The sequence below is a fragment of the Gavialis gangeticus genome, unplaced genomic scaffold (assembly GCF_001723915.1).
Source record: "Gavialis gangeticus isolate Ggan-Ray unplaced genomic scaffold, GavGan_comp1, whole genome shotgun sequence".
Classification (NCBI taxonomy): Eukaryota; Metazoa; Chordata; order Crocodylia; family Gavialidae; genus Gavialis; species Gavialis gangeticus.
The window spans coordinates 16,544,750-16,558,573 of record NW_017729032.1 but is presented as its reverse complement, the minus strand read 5'-3'; the positions used below and the strand labels follow the sequence as shown (position 1 = coordinate 16,558,573).

The 13,824-nt window shown below is 42.2% G+C and overlaps 1 protein-coding gene across 1 annotated transcript in view; it reads right to left on the bottom strand.

Annotated features, from left to right (window-relative positions):
* Positions 1-13,824, bottom strand: part of LOC109302206 (cyclic nucleotide-binding domain-containing protein 2-like) — an 86,402-nt gene that overhangs the window by 45,102 nt on the left and 27,476 nt on the right. The window contains exons 4-5 of the mRNA XM_019523771.1: positions 11,227-11,294; positions 4,199-4,316 (exon numbers count right to left, since the gene is read on the bottom strand). Of these exons, the coding sequence (XP_019379316.1) occupies positions 4,199-4,316; positions 11,227-11,294 (186 nt within the window). The remainder of the gene's footprint in view (positions 1-4,198; positions 4,317-11,226; positions 11,295-13,824) is intronic.

The following is a 13,824-nucleotide window of genomic DNA, read 5'->3' as shown; positions in this document are numbered from 1 at the left end:
ATGTGCATGGGATTGTGTGGAGCAGGGGGCAAGAGAATAAATATCCAATATAATGGTCATTTACACCAAGTTTTAAGAAAACGTTTTAGGTCTCTTAAAATCTACTGAGTAGCTAAACATTATTATATTGTACCACACAAGGCTGCATCAGAGGTAGTATGACCCTTGATGAGGATGTTACAGAGGCCCTGAAGGAAATCCTTAGTAGAATCTGATTTTTTAAAATTAAGTATGTGCTTAAATACTTACTATAGGAGCAGCTCTGAATCATTCAGCACACAGTACATATTAGTGTAGTCTATGTAACCTTTCACTAGGTCACTTTTAACTTTCAAGTCTTAAGAACATAAGTGGTGCCTGTAGATGTGCTGGGAGGCTGCTTCAACACGCTGTAAGATTAATCGAGCCAGCCTCCATGTCTTGTGTATTAGGCCTGTGTGAGTAGGCAGCTATTCGATCTGGCTTCAGATCCAGCTGCTTCAGATGCCAGGGCTCCAATCTGGAGCCCCGGACTGGGTTTCCACTTCGATCCAACTGAAGCGGCTCTAAAGCTTTGGAGCTACCTTGGAGATCCAGCCATAGGGTATAATGGGGAAATCAATGAAATATCTATAACTTTTTTGTTTTTTGTCTGATTTGGATGCAATTTGCAGAGGTTGTAGCCTCTGCTGAGAGCATGAAGCCTGCCAAGTTTCAAGAAGATGGGTGCAGGGGTTTGGGGGGGAACTGCACCTCAAGCTGTGGGCAAGCAAAACTCATGACATAACACACGGTGTCACCTAAGGTGCAGCAGGATGAAAGCTGCAGGGATGGTAGCCCCTGCTGCGGCCCTGAAGCCTGCCAGCTGTCAAGGAGATAGGTGCAGGGGTTCTGGGTTCTGGGGCCCTGCACCTCTGGCTCCTGACAGACCAAACTCATGACATGGGTGCTTATGCAACTGACTGTCTCCGTCTTGAGGCAGTTGATTGTTTGTATTGATTATTTCCTCTCCTTAGTCTGTGGTTTTGTAGGTGTTAATTGATGCTAATTAACTGGTTACATTAGCTAGCAACTGTGTATTGAGCTGGTCCCTAAGTGAATCATGATTGATTGGTAACTGGTAACACGGTAGCTTAGCAGCCAGGCCTGCAGTAGTTCCCCCTCCCTGCCCCAAGACGGACACAGTTGCACAAGCACCCGTGTCACAAGTTTTGCCTGTCAGCAGCTAGGGGTGCAGGGCCCCAGAACCCCTGCACCTATCTCATTGACAGCTGGCAGGATTCGTGGCTGCAGCAGGGGTGGCCATCCCTGCAGCTTTCACCCTGCTGAGCCTTAACACATACAGTATCACCCATGTCACGTGTTTTGCTCGTCCCAGCTTGAGGTGCAGTTCCCCCCAAACCCCTGCATTTATCTCCTTGAAACATGGCAGACTTTGTGACCTGAGAAAGGGCCACCATCCCTACAGTTTTCAGCCCGCTGCGCCATAACACACACAGGGTCATGTATATCATGTCTTTTGCTTGTCAGCAGCTTGAGGTGCAGTTCCCTCCAAACCCCTGCACCAATCTTCTTGAAACTTAGCAGGCTTTGTGGCCTCACCAGTGGCTACCATCTCTGCCATTTTCACCCCCGTGTGTTTTAACGCATAGATATGACACAAGTTTTTCTTTCAAGAATTTGGGGTGCAGTTCCCCCTGAACCCCTGCACTGATCTTCTTGATATGTGGCCGGCTTCATGCTCTCAGCAGAGGCTACAACCCTGAAAATTCCGTCTAAGTCAGACAAAGATCAACAAAGTTATAGCTATTTCATTGTTTCCCCATTATACCCTATGGCCGGATCTCCTAGGTGCTTCGGAAGCTCTGAACCACTTCGGAAAGCCTAACAAAGCCAGTGCTTTGATCCAAACTTGTTGCTTTGGACACAAAAGTGTCCAAAGCTTCTCTGGATCCGAAGCACAGTCAGAAGCCTTGCACAGCCCTATTGTGTATCAGCATACCTGCACTTCAAAATTGGGGGGGGGGGGTGTCTTTAACTAAAGCTTATTCAATGAGCTTTAGTTGAAGTGCCCCTGCTACCATTTTAAAGCATGAGGACACTAATACATAAGATGCTGTGGCACTTTAATTAGAGCAGCTCTCGGAGCCACCCACAGAGCACATGTAAAAATGCCCAAGACAACTATACTGGGTCAGACCAATAGGTCCATCTAACCCAGTATCCTGTCTCTGGCAAGTAGAGGCTATAGAGTCAGAGCATTGAGCCAGATATCTCTAAAGTGATTTATCCCTTATTCAATACCTTCCCTGGCATCCACCATTATTGGTTTACAGATGCCAGAGAAAACAACTCTAATCATTATGTTCAATAGCCATTAATAGATCTATCATCCATTAATTTAAGCAGTCCCTTTTTGAACCTGGCTATGCTATTTGCCTCCATCACCTCCTGTGACAATGAATTCTACAAGTTAGCTACTCATAGAGTTAAAATGTACCTTTTTTTCTTGGTTTTAAGTCTGGCACCTACTAATTTTAGTGCGTGCCCCCTAGTTTCAGTACTCTGGGATTTGGTGAACAACAGTTCTTTATTCACTTGGTCTACCCGCTTCATGTTTTTATAGACCTCTATTGTATTCCCCCCCACCCCCAATCAGCCTTCACCTTTCCAAGCTGAAGAGTCTTAATCTTTTTAGTCTCTCTTGGTATGGCAACTGCTCCATGCCTCTGATCCTTTGACTGCCCTTCTCTGTACCTTTTCCAGTTCTACTACATCATTTTTGAGATGTGGGGACCAGCCCTGTATGCAGTATTCAAAAAGCAGATGCACCATGCACTTCAGGCAGTTGAAAGCTGCTATTAAATCCCTTCTCAGTCTTTTCTTCTGCAAATTAAATAAGCCCAGTTCCCTCAGCCTGTCCTCAGAAGTCATGTGCCCCAGCCCCCTCACCATTTTCATTGCCCTCCGCTGGCCTCTCTTCAATTTGTCCACATCCTTCCTGTAGTGGGGGTGGGGTGCCCAAAACTGGATGCAGTACTCCAGATGTGGCCTCACCAGTGCTGAATACAAGGGAAGATTCATTTCCCCTCAATCTGCTGGGAACTCTCCGAATATGCATCCCTGTATGCCATTACTCTTCTTGGCAACAAGGGCATGCCAAGACTTATATTCAGCTTATTGTCCACTGTAACCCTGGGTCCTTTTCTGCAGAGCTGCTGCTTAGCTAGTCAGTCCCCAGCCTGTAGCAGTACATGGGATTGTTCCATCCTAAATTCAGCACTTTTCAATTGTCCTTAGTAAACCTTGTGAGATTTCTTTCAGCCCAGTCCTCCAATCTGTCAAGGTCTTTCTGAAACCTAGTCCTACCCTCTAGCATATCTGATACTCCCCCCAGCTTGGTGTCATCTGTAAACTTCCGGAGGGTGCACTCCATCCCATCTTCCAGATCACTGATGAAAATATTGAATAAAACTGGCCCCAGAACCAACCCCTGGAGCACTCCACTTGATACTGACTGATAACTAGACATTGAGCCAGTAATTACTACTTTCTGAGCCTGATGATCTGACCAGTTTTCGATCCACCATTTCCTGGACATCAATGAAAATGTTGACCAAAATTTGGCCTAGCACATATCCCTGCAGAACTCCACCTTGTCTTGCCTCCATCCTGAGAAGTGACCATTTAGCGACCTAATCTTTGCTTCCTATCTTTTAACCAGGTCTCAGTCGACAAAAGAACCTTCTCTCCAATCCCAAGGCAACTATGCAAAATATAGGTTTTCCACAAGGAGTAGCATTACCTTGTCAAGTCAAATTATTTTAAGTGATTCTCATTCTCTAGCTGTCTTTAGTCTCTTCTTTCTGTGCATTGTTTTTTTCTTCTTTGACCCCAGCTCAAATCTAGAGAGCTTTCCTGAAGGCTCACCCAAGCATCAGCATGCCTGCAAATTATAATGCTCACCAAACTTTGTGGTTGACACAATTGATTTTATGACCCTATGTCTTATATACACTGTTTGAGGACATGTTCCTCCAGAGACCTCTGGAGTAACTTTGTAATAAAGTGCAGCATTTGTTTCCTATTGAACTACCTCTGTTGTAGGGATGCCTTCCTATTCTATCAACAAAGTGATTCCTATTGCAAATCTTTGCTGGACCAAGGTATTAGAACGCAATTAACCATGCCTTTATTGCACAGGTATTGTGCAAGTTACCTCTGCTTTAGCTTTAAAATAAGCACAGTCAAAGAGGAGGTTTTCAGTCTCTGTGCTGGATCCAGTGTATTGAAGCTGAGCAAAGGATAGCAATTCAGCTTTAGATGCTGCATAGTCCCTGCAATAAGAACAAAAACAACAGCAACCATATAAACACCAACACAAAATTATCTCCATAAAACATAATGAAGAGCACATTAATCTCAGCACCTTGCTTTATATTAAGCAGTATCCTAAGAGGAAACCTTATTCTCTCAGCTCCCACCGACTTGCATATAAATCTAATTGAGAGCTGGATAAAGCTGTTCCTTATCAATTGTTCTTAAATTTAATCTCCACAGACTTGATTAAGAAAATAGAAGTTAAATCCCAAAATAGAGACTTACAGATTTACCCGAACATTGTCCTGCTTTAAAGGACAGCAAGAATCAACAAACTAAGCAGTAGGTTTTGAATATGTCTCTGAACAGCATGAAAATTAGTATAGTACCATATTATAACTGACTGTCAGTCTTTGCCTGAAAACTACATCTCCATAGCCCATAATGATTCTCCTGAAAAGTAAGTGGGGACCAGATTCTATCTGACCTGTTTGGTGCTGAAGTGGCCTTATGCACCTAAGGGCAATTCTATTCCTCCCTGAAGTCCCTGAAAAACTGTTAAAACCAAAGTGGGCAGGTTATATTCCTCCTTACTGCATTTTGTGATTCAATCTTAAAGGCCAACTTCTTCCTGATATAAAAAAATAGAAGCACTAATGGATTTTCAAGGATTTGAACAGGGTGGAACAAAGTGGAATAAAATTTCCCCAAGTCTATTTGGACATTTAATAGGTGGCACAGACTCTGGCCCAGGATTTCTCCAAGTTATTGGTTCAGCTGATTGGTCAGCTCACCAGAACACAGACAGAGGTAGGCAGAAAGAGACATAAGATTTGGGACTCTGAGGACCAAAACATAAGCCAAATATTTGAAACTCGAATAACTAAAGTTAAGCTTCTATATCCATAGTTAGCAGGGCTGGTCAAATCTTTTCCAACAAAACTTTTTTTTAATGAGAAACTGTTTTTTCCAATTAAATGGATCTCTTTTTTTGCAAAAAGCATAATCTTTTTTCTTTTTTCTTTTTTTTTAAATTGAACTGGGGGTGAGGTGGGGTGGGGGAAAGGAGGCAGAAAAACAATAATCACCTCCCTCCAGATATTAAATTTTTGGAGCTTTTTTTTTTTTTGTATGAAATGCCCATTTTGTTTTCATTAACACAAATTAAATGAAAATTTATTTGTCATCTACTTTTCCAAAGGAAGCAAAAGCCCACTTGTCGACCAGTTCTAACACTTAGTTAACTAATTTCAGGGGTGCTTTTGCAGCATAGCTTTTCCTGAAGTCAATGGGAACCTCAATAGCAAAGCATTTTTGTCTATATTTGGATTTAGGTGTCATGCTTAGAAATAATAGTCCTAAGTGCAGTTCAAGTGAAAGTAGCCTCTTGGGGGAAATGAGAGAAGGGGAAAAGAGGGGACTGGAAGACCACAAGAGAGTTCAGAGTAAAATTTCCTTGTGATTAACATCTACTATGTATCTGGATTAAATAATAATTCAAACTCTAGCAGGAGATAATTCAGTAAAGCACAAAGGAAGTCCAAGAAAAATAACATTGAGAAAGTATACAGTCACAGCCAAGTCTCAGCATCTTATAAAATACTTTATTTAGTCACAAACCACAAGGACTTTTCCTCCCAAAATTGGGGTGCTTTTTTAAAGCAGGGAAGCTGATTTTTCTTTACTGAAATAGAAACATAGAGATGCTAAGCTATAATGGCTACTGAAAAGGCTTCCCCTTCTCACTGGCCGAGCAAGCAGCAGGGATCAGATTTAACTCCTTCACAGCTGTTGTTTAATTATCAGTAACTTTTGGCTGAGTGGTCATCATTCTGGAAAAAAAAATCTTTTTTTCTACATTCAATCTTCTGAAAGTAATAAGGTGCATGTGATACATGAGAAAATATGCCATACCCACAAGAGCCAGTCCTACCTACCTACCTATATATTGCTGTTGTGTTGGATTTTTGGCGTTTTCTAAAATACAAAACACAGTGTGCACCACAAAAGCTTTCACTGAATATTTAGAGGTCCACTGCTAGAAAGCCTTCAGTAAGAGAGTTTAGGATGTGCTCTTTGAAGACCCCAACTCAGTAAGGTGTTTGTGCATAGACCTATCATTAAAAGTAGGACCTAAGGGTGTAATAATTCTCATCTGTATTGATTAAAAATATAAAATGTCTTCATGGTTATTTAAAAACAACTAAGATTTTTTTTTAAAGTTTTCCTCTTGTGGCTACAAGTCTTAAAGAAAATCACATTTTGAGCTTCTCAGCCCCAGACAATGTTGAGTCTCTTGTTGCTTAGATTCCTTGGAGAGTTTTGATGTTTAGTTTTTCAAGTTTGCTTTTCTTCTGATTTAATACTGGTGCTTTTTTTCTATAACTAGCACAAAACCTCAGTAGTCTTTAGCAGGAAATCTCATAAGACTCAAAGTCAATATGGGCTGAAGGGGTAATCCTAGCAAACTCTTTTCTGTTGGAATCCCTAGGCCTAAAATGAACTTTTGAAACTGGCAAACACTTATATAAATAAAAAAAAAAAGAGAGAGAAATGGCCAAATTATCGTATGGATTATTTATTATATGGATACATGATTAATTACCCATGTATGTGTATACATATGTGAGCCCATATACATGCACACACTGATATTTGGAAAGATGGAAAAAGAAGGATCATAGGATGATGACCAGTATAAAGTTATTGTTAATATTAACATAGAATCAGAGAATAGTAGGGCTGGAAGGGATCTCAGGAGGTCCAGTTCAACTCCCTGCTCAAGGCAGGATCACCCTTGACTAAATCATCCCAGATAAATGTTTATTTAAGTAGTCAAGGGTCTGCCTATTTGTATTGTGTTAATAGCTAGATCACCTAAACAGGCCCTGAAGCCCAGAAACTTAACTTACCATATTTACTCAAATCCAAGATAAGTTGAATGGGAAAAACTCATGGGGGGAAGCCCCTTATCTTACATTCAAGTACAAGTGGAAAGGGGGAGGAAGGGTGCAACCACTGCTTCCCCACACACCTGTCTGCCCACAGGCTCTGCTTCCTATTGCCATCCCCTCTGCCACTACCACCACCACTTACCTTCTCATTAGAGCTCTGGTTCCAGCTGGCTAGGACAGGAAGCATGGAGTATGAATTGCTTCCAGCCCCACCATGGCCATGCAATATTGCAGGCAGTTCTGGGATCATCTCTGAGGTGGGCTCTGGGGCTTCTGCATGGCTGGTTTGCACCTGCAGGCAGCATGTGCTCTGTGCTCTCTGCCCTGGGCCAGAACAGAACTGCAACAGGAAAGTAGGCCATGGGACAAGTGGTGAAAAAGACAGTCAGGAGGTACGTGCACCTCCCTGCCTGTGGTGCCTAAGGACCAGAAGGGAGGGCGGGGGGCAGGTCATTTGGTTCTCCTTTAGCTTTCCTTTGATTGCTGGTTGCCCTGCTGCAGTGGTTGGGGGTGCAAACTTAAGATGACCTTCCAAAAATTAGATTCTGTAATCTAATTATTGCGGGGGGGTTGTCTTAAATTCAGAGTTGTCTTGGATTCAGGTAAATATAGTAATAAAAAAAAATGGTCACTGACACAAAGAACTCAGAAATATGTTGTTCCCAAACTTTACAGCACTTCACATCAATATGCAACTTGCAAACAAAACTATTAACACAGAAGCAAAAAAATATTTGCAAAATGTATTAGGGTTAAAGCTGAGCAAAATTCAGAATTTCACTCTGAGAACTTGTGACATTTTACCTTTTTTGCTCCAAAAACTTTTATATAAGTTTAAATTTATTTTTTTTTCATAGAAAAAACGAATTTTAGAACAGTTGCTGATTGGGATGAAACATTTTGATGGAACAGAAAGAAAATGTTTCATTTGAGCTTCCTGAACTGACCATAAATGCTTTATTTTGAGCAAGTATTAAAGTGCATTTTTCTATTCCAGTACCCTGCCTCATGAGAATTATAGTTCAAGAGCCTGATGTTATGCTCCATGCCCTCCATTCTAGGTCAGACTACATTTCCTTTAATGGATCCAGAATTGTTCAGCTCCCAGGTCATACCGCAGAGCTCACTCAGAAGGAAATACACTTTAGGAACTGCAATTTGGGAAACTATTAACTCTTCAGACATTCTTGCCAATAGTTGAAAATGTGATCCAACCTACATCTACTATTCAGCAACAGATAAATAAAGGGGGAAAAAAGTTTAAATTTCTCAACTGAACTAAATCAAATGCATTTTTTGTTTGAAGTGAAAACATTCAGTATCAATTAAACAAAACAGAGTATTCCAACTAGAGTAGAACTAACCTGAAGCAAAACAGTCATTTTGGAGTTTTCCTATAAAATACAATATTTTTCAAAAATGTTTTTTGTGGAAACTGCATTTTTACCCATGGAAAATTTCTGATAAGGTCTTGTCATTGTACATTCTAAGCTATATATACACACACACGTAGCCTTATTATATACCCTTCCAAATCAGCTTTCAGGTGAACACTAAATAATTTATATTGTTAAGCTAGAGGCATTAATGCTTGCCATTAATCATAGAGCTGCCTAAGGCTGATGGGTGTGTTTATGTGTTCATAATTCTTCTTCCAGACTAAATGAAAGGAGCAATTAAACCCCTTTAAAAAAAGAGAGAGAAAGCAGCAAATAGTGGTAGCTACTGCCCAAGACAGTCAGGAGGCTGAATAGGGCTAAACTATCTGGTCTGGTAAATGAAGGGGCTAGAGGATTGTTTGGGAAGCTATGAGCTATAATAGAGGCTTATGGCCAGGAAAAAGCCAGAAGAGAATTAAGTAGTTATGAGAATGGCTATGAGGAGTAGACATACAAAACTCCTTGGAGCACAGAACTGTTAGGAAAGAGACTTAAAAAACAAGAACAAGAAAACTGACTGCTGTTGTTTGTTTCTACAGTGCTCAGAGAAACAGTACAGGTCTTCATAAATAAACAGGTTTGATCTGAAGCAATGCCTGACTCATGTCATCAATTGTTCCTTCTAATGGAAACAACCTTGCAACTCCGAGTTACCTTATTGTTCTTTTGACTTAAGAAGTTAAGTGTAAAGCAAGCAACTAATTCTTGGATGTGTCTACACATGCATTTGATGCAGGAGCTGTTTATTCACAAGTAGACACCTGCCCAGGAGTGTTTACATGTGCAGAGAAGCAGGAGTAGATTTCCTGCTAATGGCAGCAAACTGCTCCCAGTTCCTGGGGCCCTGCAATGAATCTCTGCCACCACCAGGAGGAGCTCCAGGATCCCCCTGGGAGCTGCCCAGGGCCTGGCACCTGGCCAGGAGATGTGTCCTGGCTGGGGCTGGGACACTGCACACTACCCCCAGGGGGCTGCCTGTTGGTGGGACAGAGACAATGTCCCCCTAGTCCAGCAGCAGCAAGCTGTAGTCAGGGGCAGGGAACTTGGAAAGAGCTTCAGGGGAGGGGTCCCAGCCCCCTGCCCCGATCCACCAGTGAGACAGCTAGCAGCTAGCTTGCTGCTAGTTACCCCACCAGTGGATCAGGGCAGGGGGCTGGGACCTACCCCTCCCCTGAAGCTCTTTCCAAGCCCTGTGCCTTGATCACCCAATCTGGGCATGGGGCTGGAATCTGCCCTTACCAGGCTAGTTCCCAGGCCCTGCTCCATGATTGTGGGGCACAGCATGGAGACCCTGTTCCCCCACCCAGCTCCATGATCACAGAGCTGAGTGGAGAACAGGTTCCCCAGCCCTGACCAGCAGGGAGCTCCCAGTGCCAGCTCTGTGGTTGCAGAGTTGGTGCTGGGAGATCCTTATCTCTGGCAGCAGGGAGCTCTAGCCCCCTATTATCCAATCACAATGGTGAAGTGGGGGCTGAGAGGTAAGGATCTCCCAGCACCCACTCCCTGACCACAGTCTCGGAGTGAGGGGCTTGGAGCTCCCTGCTGCCAGGGAAGGGGGACATAGTCCCTACTTGGGTTCTGGCAGCAGAGCCTGCCCCAGCAGCAGACAGTTCCTGGGGACAGGGGGCAATCTCCCACCTCCTGGTGGCCAGCTGACCAGAAGCAGATTTGCTCCCAGTCAGGCATCTACATGAACACTACTGTGCAGTAAGTAATAGCAAGTAAATTTGCTACTTGCATTTGCAGGTAGCAAATGTACTTATGGTTAGCGAGGTTTACTGCACAGTAAGCATGTACATGTATAGACACACATGCTTACTGCATAGTAAAACTATGCTATGGCACAACAAAGTGTCTTGTGTAGACACACCCACTCAGAAGTTACTTATTTTGTCACAAGTATTTGCTTAGTAACAAAAATTTATTCTGGCAAAAGCCCAAGTAGTATCTAGAGGTTACCACAAGAAGCCCAAGCCCCAATTTAGTGTATAATTAAGTTTCATTATTTTAAATCTCACTGTGCACTTACACTTAATACATTTACATGTGTTGCTGAACTGTGGGCCTGCTCATGAAGGCTAAAACATCATCATGTGGATTAGATGACCAATATTGTAACAGAAATAAAGGGTTACTCACATAAATAGGCATAATCACAAGTTTGAATTTGTTTGCACAAGCAGTTCATAGACCGATTCTAAATAATGACCATACTTGTGAAACCAAGGTAATTCACAAGAAGCTAGATCAGAAGCTAAACTCCCTAAATACATTCCTTCTTCCAAATGTTTCTAAATTTTTTGATGGGTAGATAGGAGACCCATCAGATATGAAGAGTGAACTCTTTATCATGTGCAAATTAATCACGTCATTTTCCCTCACTCAGCTTATCTTGCTGCCTAAGCATCTTTTCAGGAGTGGTTACATCTAAATCAAATATTAAAGGATACCATATTGAATTTGATACCAAGGTTATTGTTAATTGCAGAGGGTTGTTTTCATTTGCTATAGTTTCTGGTGTAGGCAGACATTACCTGTACATTTTAATGAGATTGCGAATGACTTGGATGACCAGAACTGCTCTGCGGAATTTACGGAGACTCTATAATACAAAAGGAATCACGTGGTTACTAACAATGAATTAAGTAAATTCCTTCTAAATCTAATGAATTTTCTATATGCTTTTACCACTTATCTAAGAATATCTTGTTACCTTTTAAAGAATTAATATTCCTGAAGGAACAGGCAGAGGAGATCTCAGAGCCCTTTGCAATGATCTTCATGGAGTTGTGGAAGGGACAGGCCACATACCAGAGGCCTGGAAAAGAACTAATGTAGTGCCCCTCTTTAAAAAAGGGGCAAGAAGGAGGACCATTGGAGCTACAGACCAGTTAGCTTCACCTCAACACCAGGGAAGTTACTGAATATATACTAAGAAAGGCCATGTGCAAGCACCTGGAAGATTTCTGGCAGATCACCAAAGATCCTGGTTTTCTCTGATAAAAAAAAAAGTCCCCAATTTTTGGATTAAAATAAAACTAATCCAAAATCCACATTTTTCATGATCAAAATGAAACACTGCTAATCATACATATATGATAATATATATATCATCTATATATATGATTAGCAGTGTTTTGTTTTGATCATGAAAAAATATAGATTTTGGGTTAGTTTTTTTAAACTGGAAATTAGGGATTTTTTTTTTAATCAGAAAAAACAAGGATCCCTGACAATCACAAATTGTCAGCAAGGATTTATGAAAAGCAAATAGTGTCAAACAAACCTGATCTCCTTCTTTGACAAAGTAACAACTAAGGCTGGGGGACTTCAATTGGGGTGAGCTGATTCTCCTCCTAGAAGCAAAGCCAGGGGCTCCTGGTAGGGTTGTATTAAACTTTGATCCCTGATTTGATTTGGCGGAGATTCGGCCCAATTTGGTGGCTGAATCCCTGAACCTGAATCAAACCAGGAGACCCTTTAATCTCTCCAAATGGAATCGGAACCCTCTGAATCAATTCGGAGAGATTCAGAAAGATTCAACGATTCGGACATAGACACAGCTTTAAATGTTTTTTCTACATATCTCAAGGTACCAGGCAGCTCATGAATGCTGCAATGGTGGGGCGGTTGGAGCATCCCACATGAGCGTGGGGGGGTCCCCAGCATGCTCAGCAGCAGACCCAGAAGTGGACCACAAGCACTTCCAGTCCACCTCCGGGTTCACCAGGGAGCACACAGGGGGACTCCCCCCTGGCTCAGCAACCAGAACCTCCTGGGTCTGGAGGGGCACCTGAGGTCCCCCTGTGGCTGATTGCTGAGCTGGGGGGGGTGACAGGGGTGTGATGGCCAGAACCAAATGAATTAATAAGCAATAAATACGTGCTTCTTGGAGGCATTTGGAACTTTTGTCTAATATGAAGCTTGTATTTTTGAAACCCGCAAATGTAACTTGTAACTGTTTGTGGAACTGACTAGGCCTCAAAGACAAAGCTATAGCTGTGAAATTAGCAGACCTAATAGTTCTTTCTCACTCAAAATTTAGCCTTGATGATGATAAAAACTGGATTCAACTGCCTAGCTTATCCAGTATATTTCAAGAACCTCTCAAAAAAGCATAGTCAGACAGTTCTGAAGAGGATGGATTTAAGCGGGGTAATATTAATTTCAAACCTGAAGATGTTGTGTTGCAATTTGCTTATTGGATAAACCCAAGCTTGGGCAGTAACTTATTATAAAGATTTCTAACACCTTTTAACCCCATAGGATAACAGCTATAAAGTAACATTATGAATGGCTATATAACTAAAAAATCAGCATAAATAGAATATAAAAGAACACACATGTCATAGTAACCCTCAGGAAGGACGGAACAGAAGGATCATTGCTGTCCCACACCCCCACGGATCTCTCTTACTCCCCATGAGAGCGAGGACCAGATCCTGACTGAGGGACTTCCACTGGTTCTCCTTCAGGCAGCCCAGTTCAGAGACGTCTGACTTCGCTGATTCAACCTGATGTGCATCTTCTAACCGAGGGACTATTGATAAGTTACTAACCAAGTGGGAACTCTTGGTTAATTTCTTTATCTGTTTTATTATCACTGTCAATTTTAATCTGTATTGTTATGTTGTCTGTTTATTAGCTTAACCTTTTTATTAACTATTATATATGCAAACTATATCTTTTGTTGTCATAAGTAAAATTCATTCCTTTTTGTAAGTGAAACTTGTCATTTCTTTCCTTTCCAACATCACCTCCTCGATCCTGAACCAAAAAGCCCAGTGGCTAATAAAGTTGCAGTGCTCAGTCAGTCTGCAACTAAATTGATATACTCACAGTGCCCAGCTGGCCTGTGACACATGGGGGTGGGGGGGGGCAGCATGCTTGGCAGTGGATGCAGAAGGGGACTGGAAGTACTTTTGGGTCCAGCGCCAGGCACACAGGGGGCCTCCTTGTGCTCCTGTGGGATGTTCCATCCACCCCAGCATTGCAGCATTCATGAGCCATACCTGGTACCTTAAGGTATGTAGAAAAAACATTTAAAGCTGTGTCTATGGTCAAATTGCTGATTCTCCGAATCAGCATCGAATCTTCAGATTCGGATTTGGCTGAATCAAATCAGGGACACG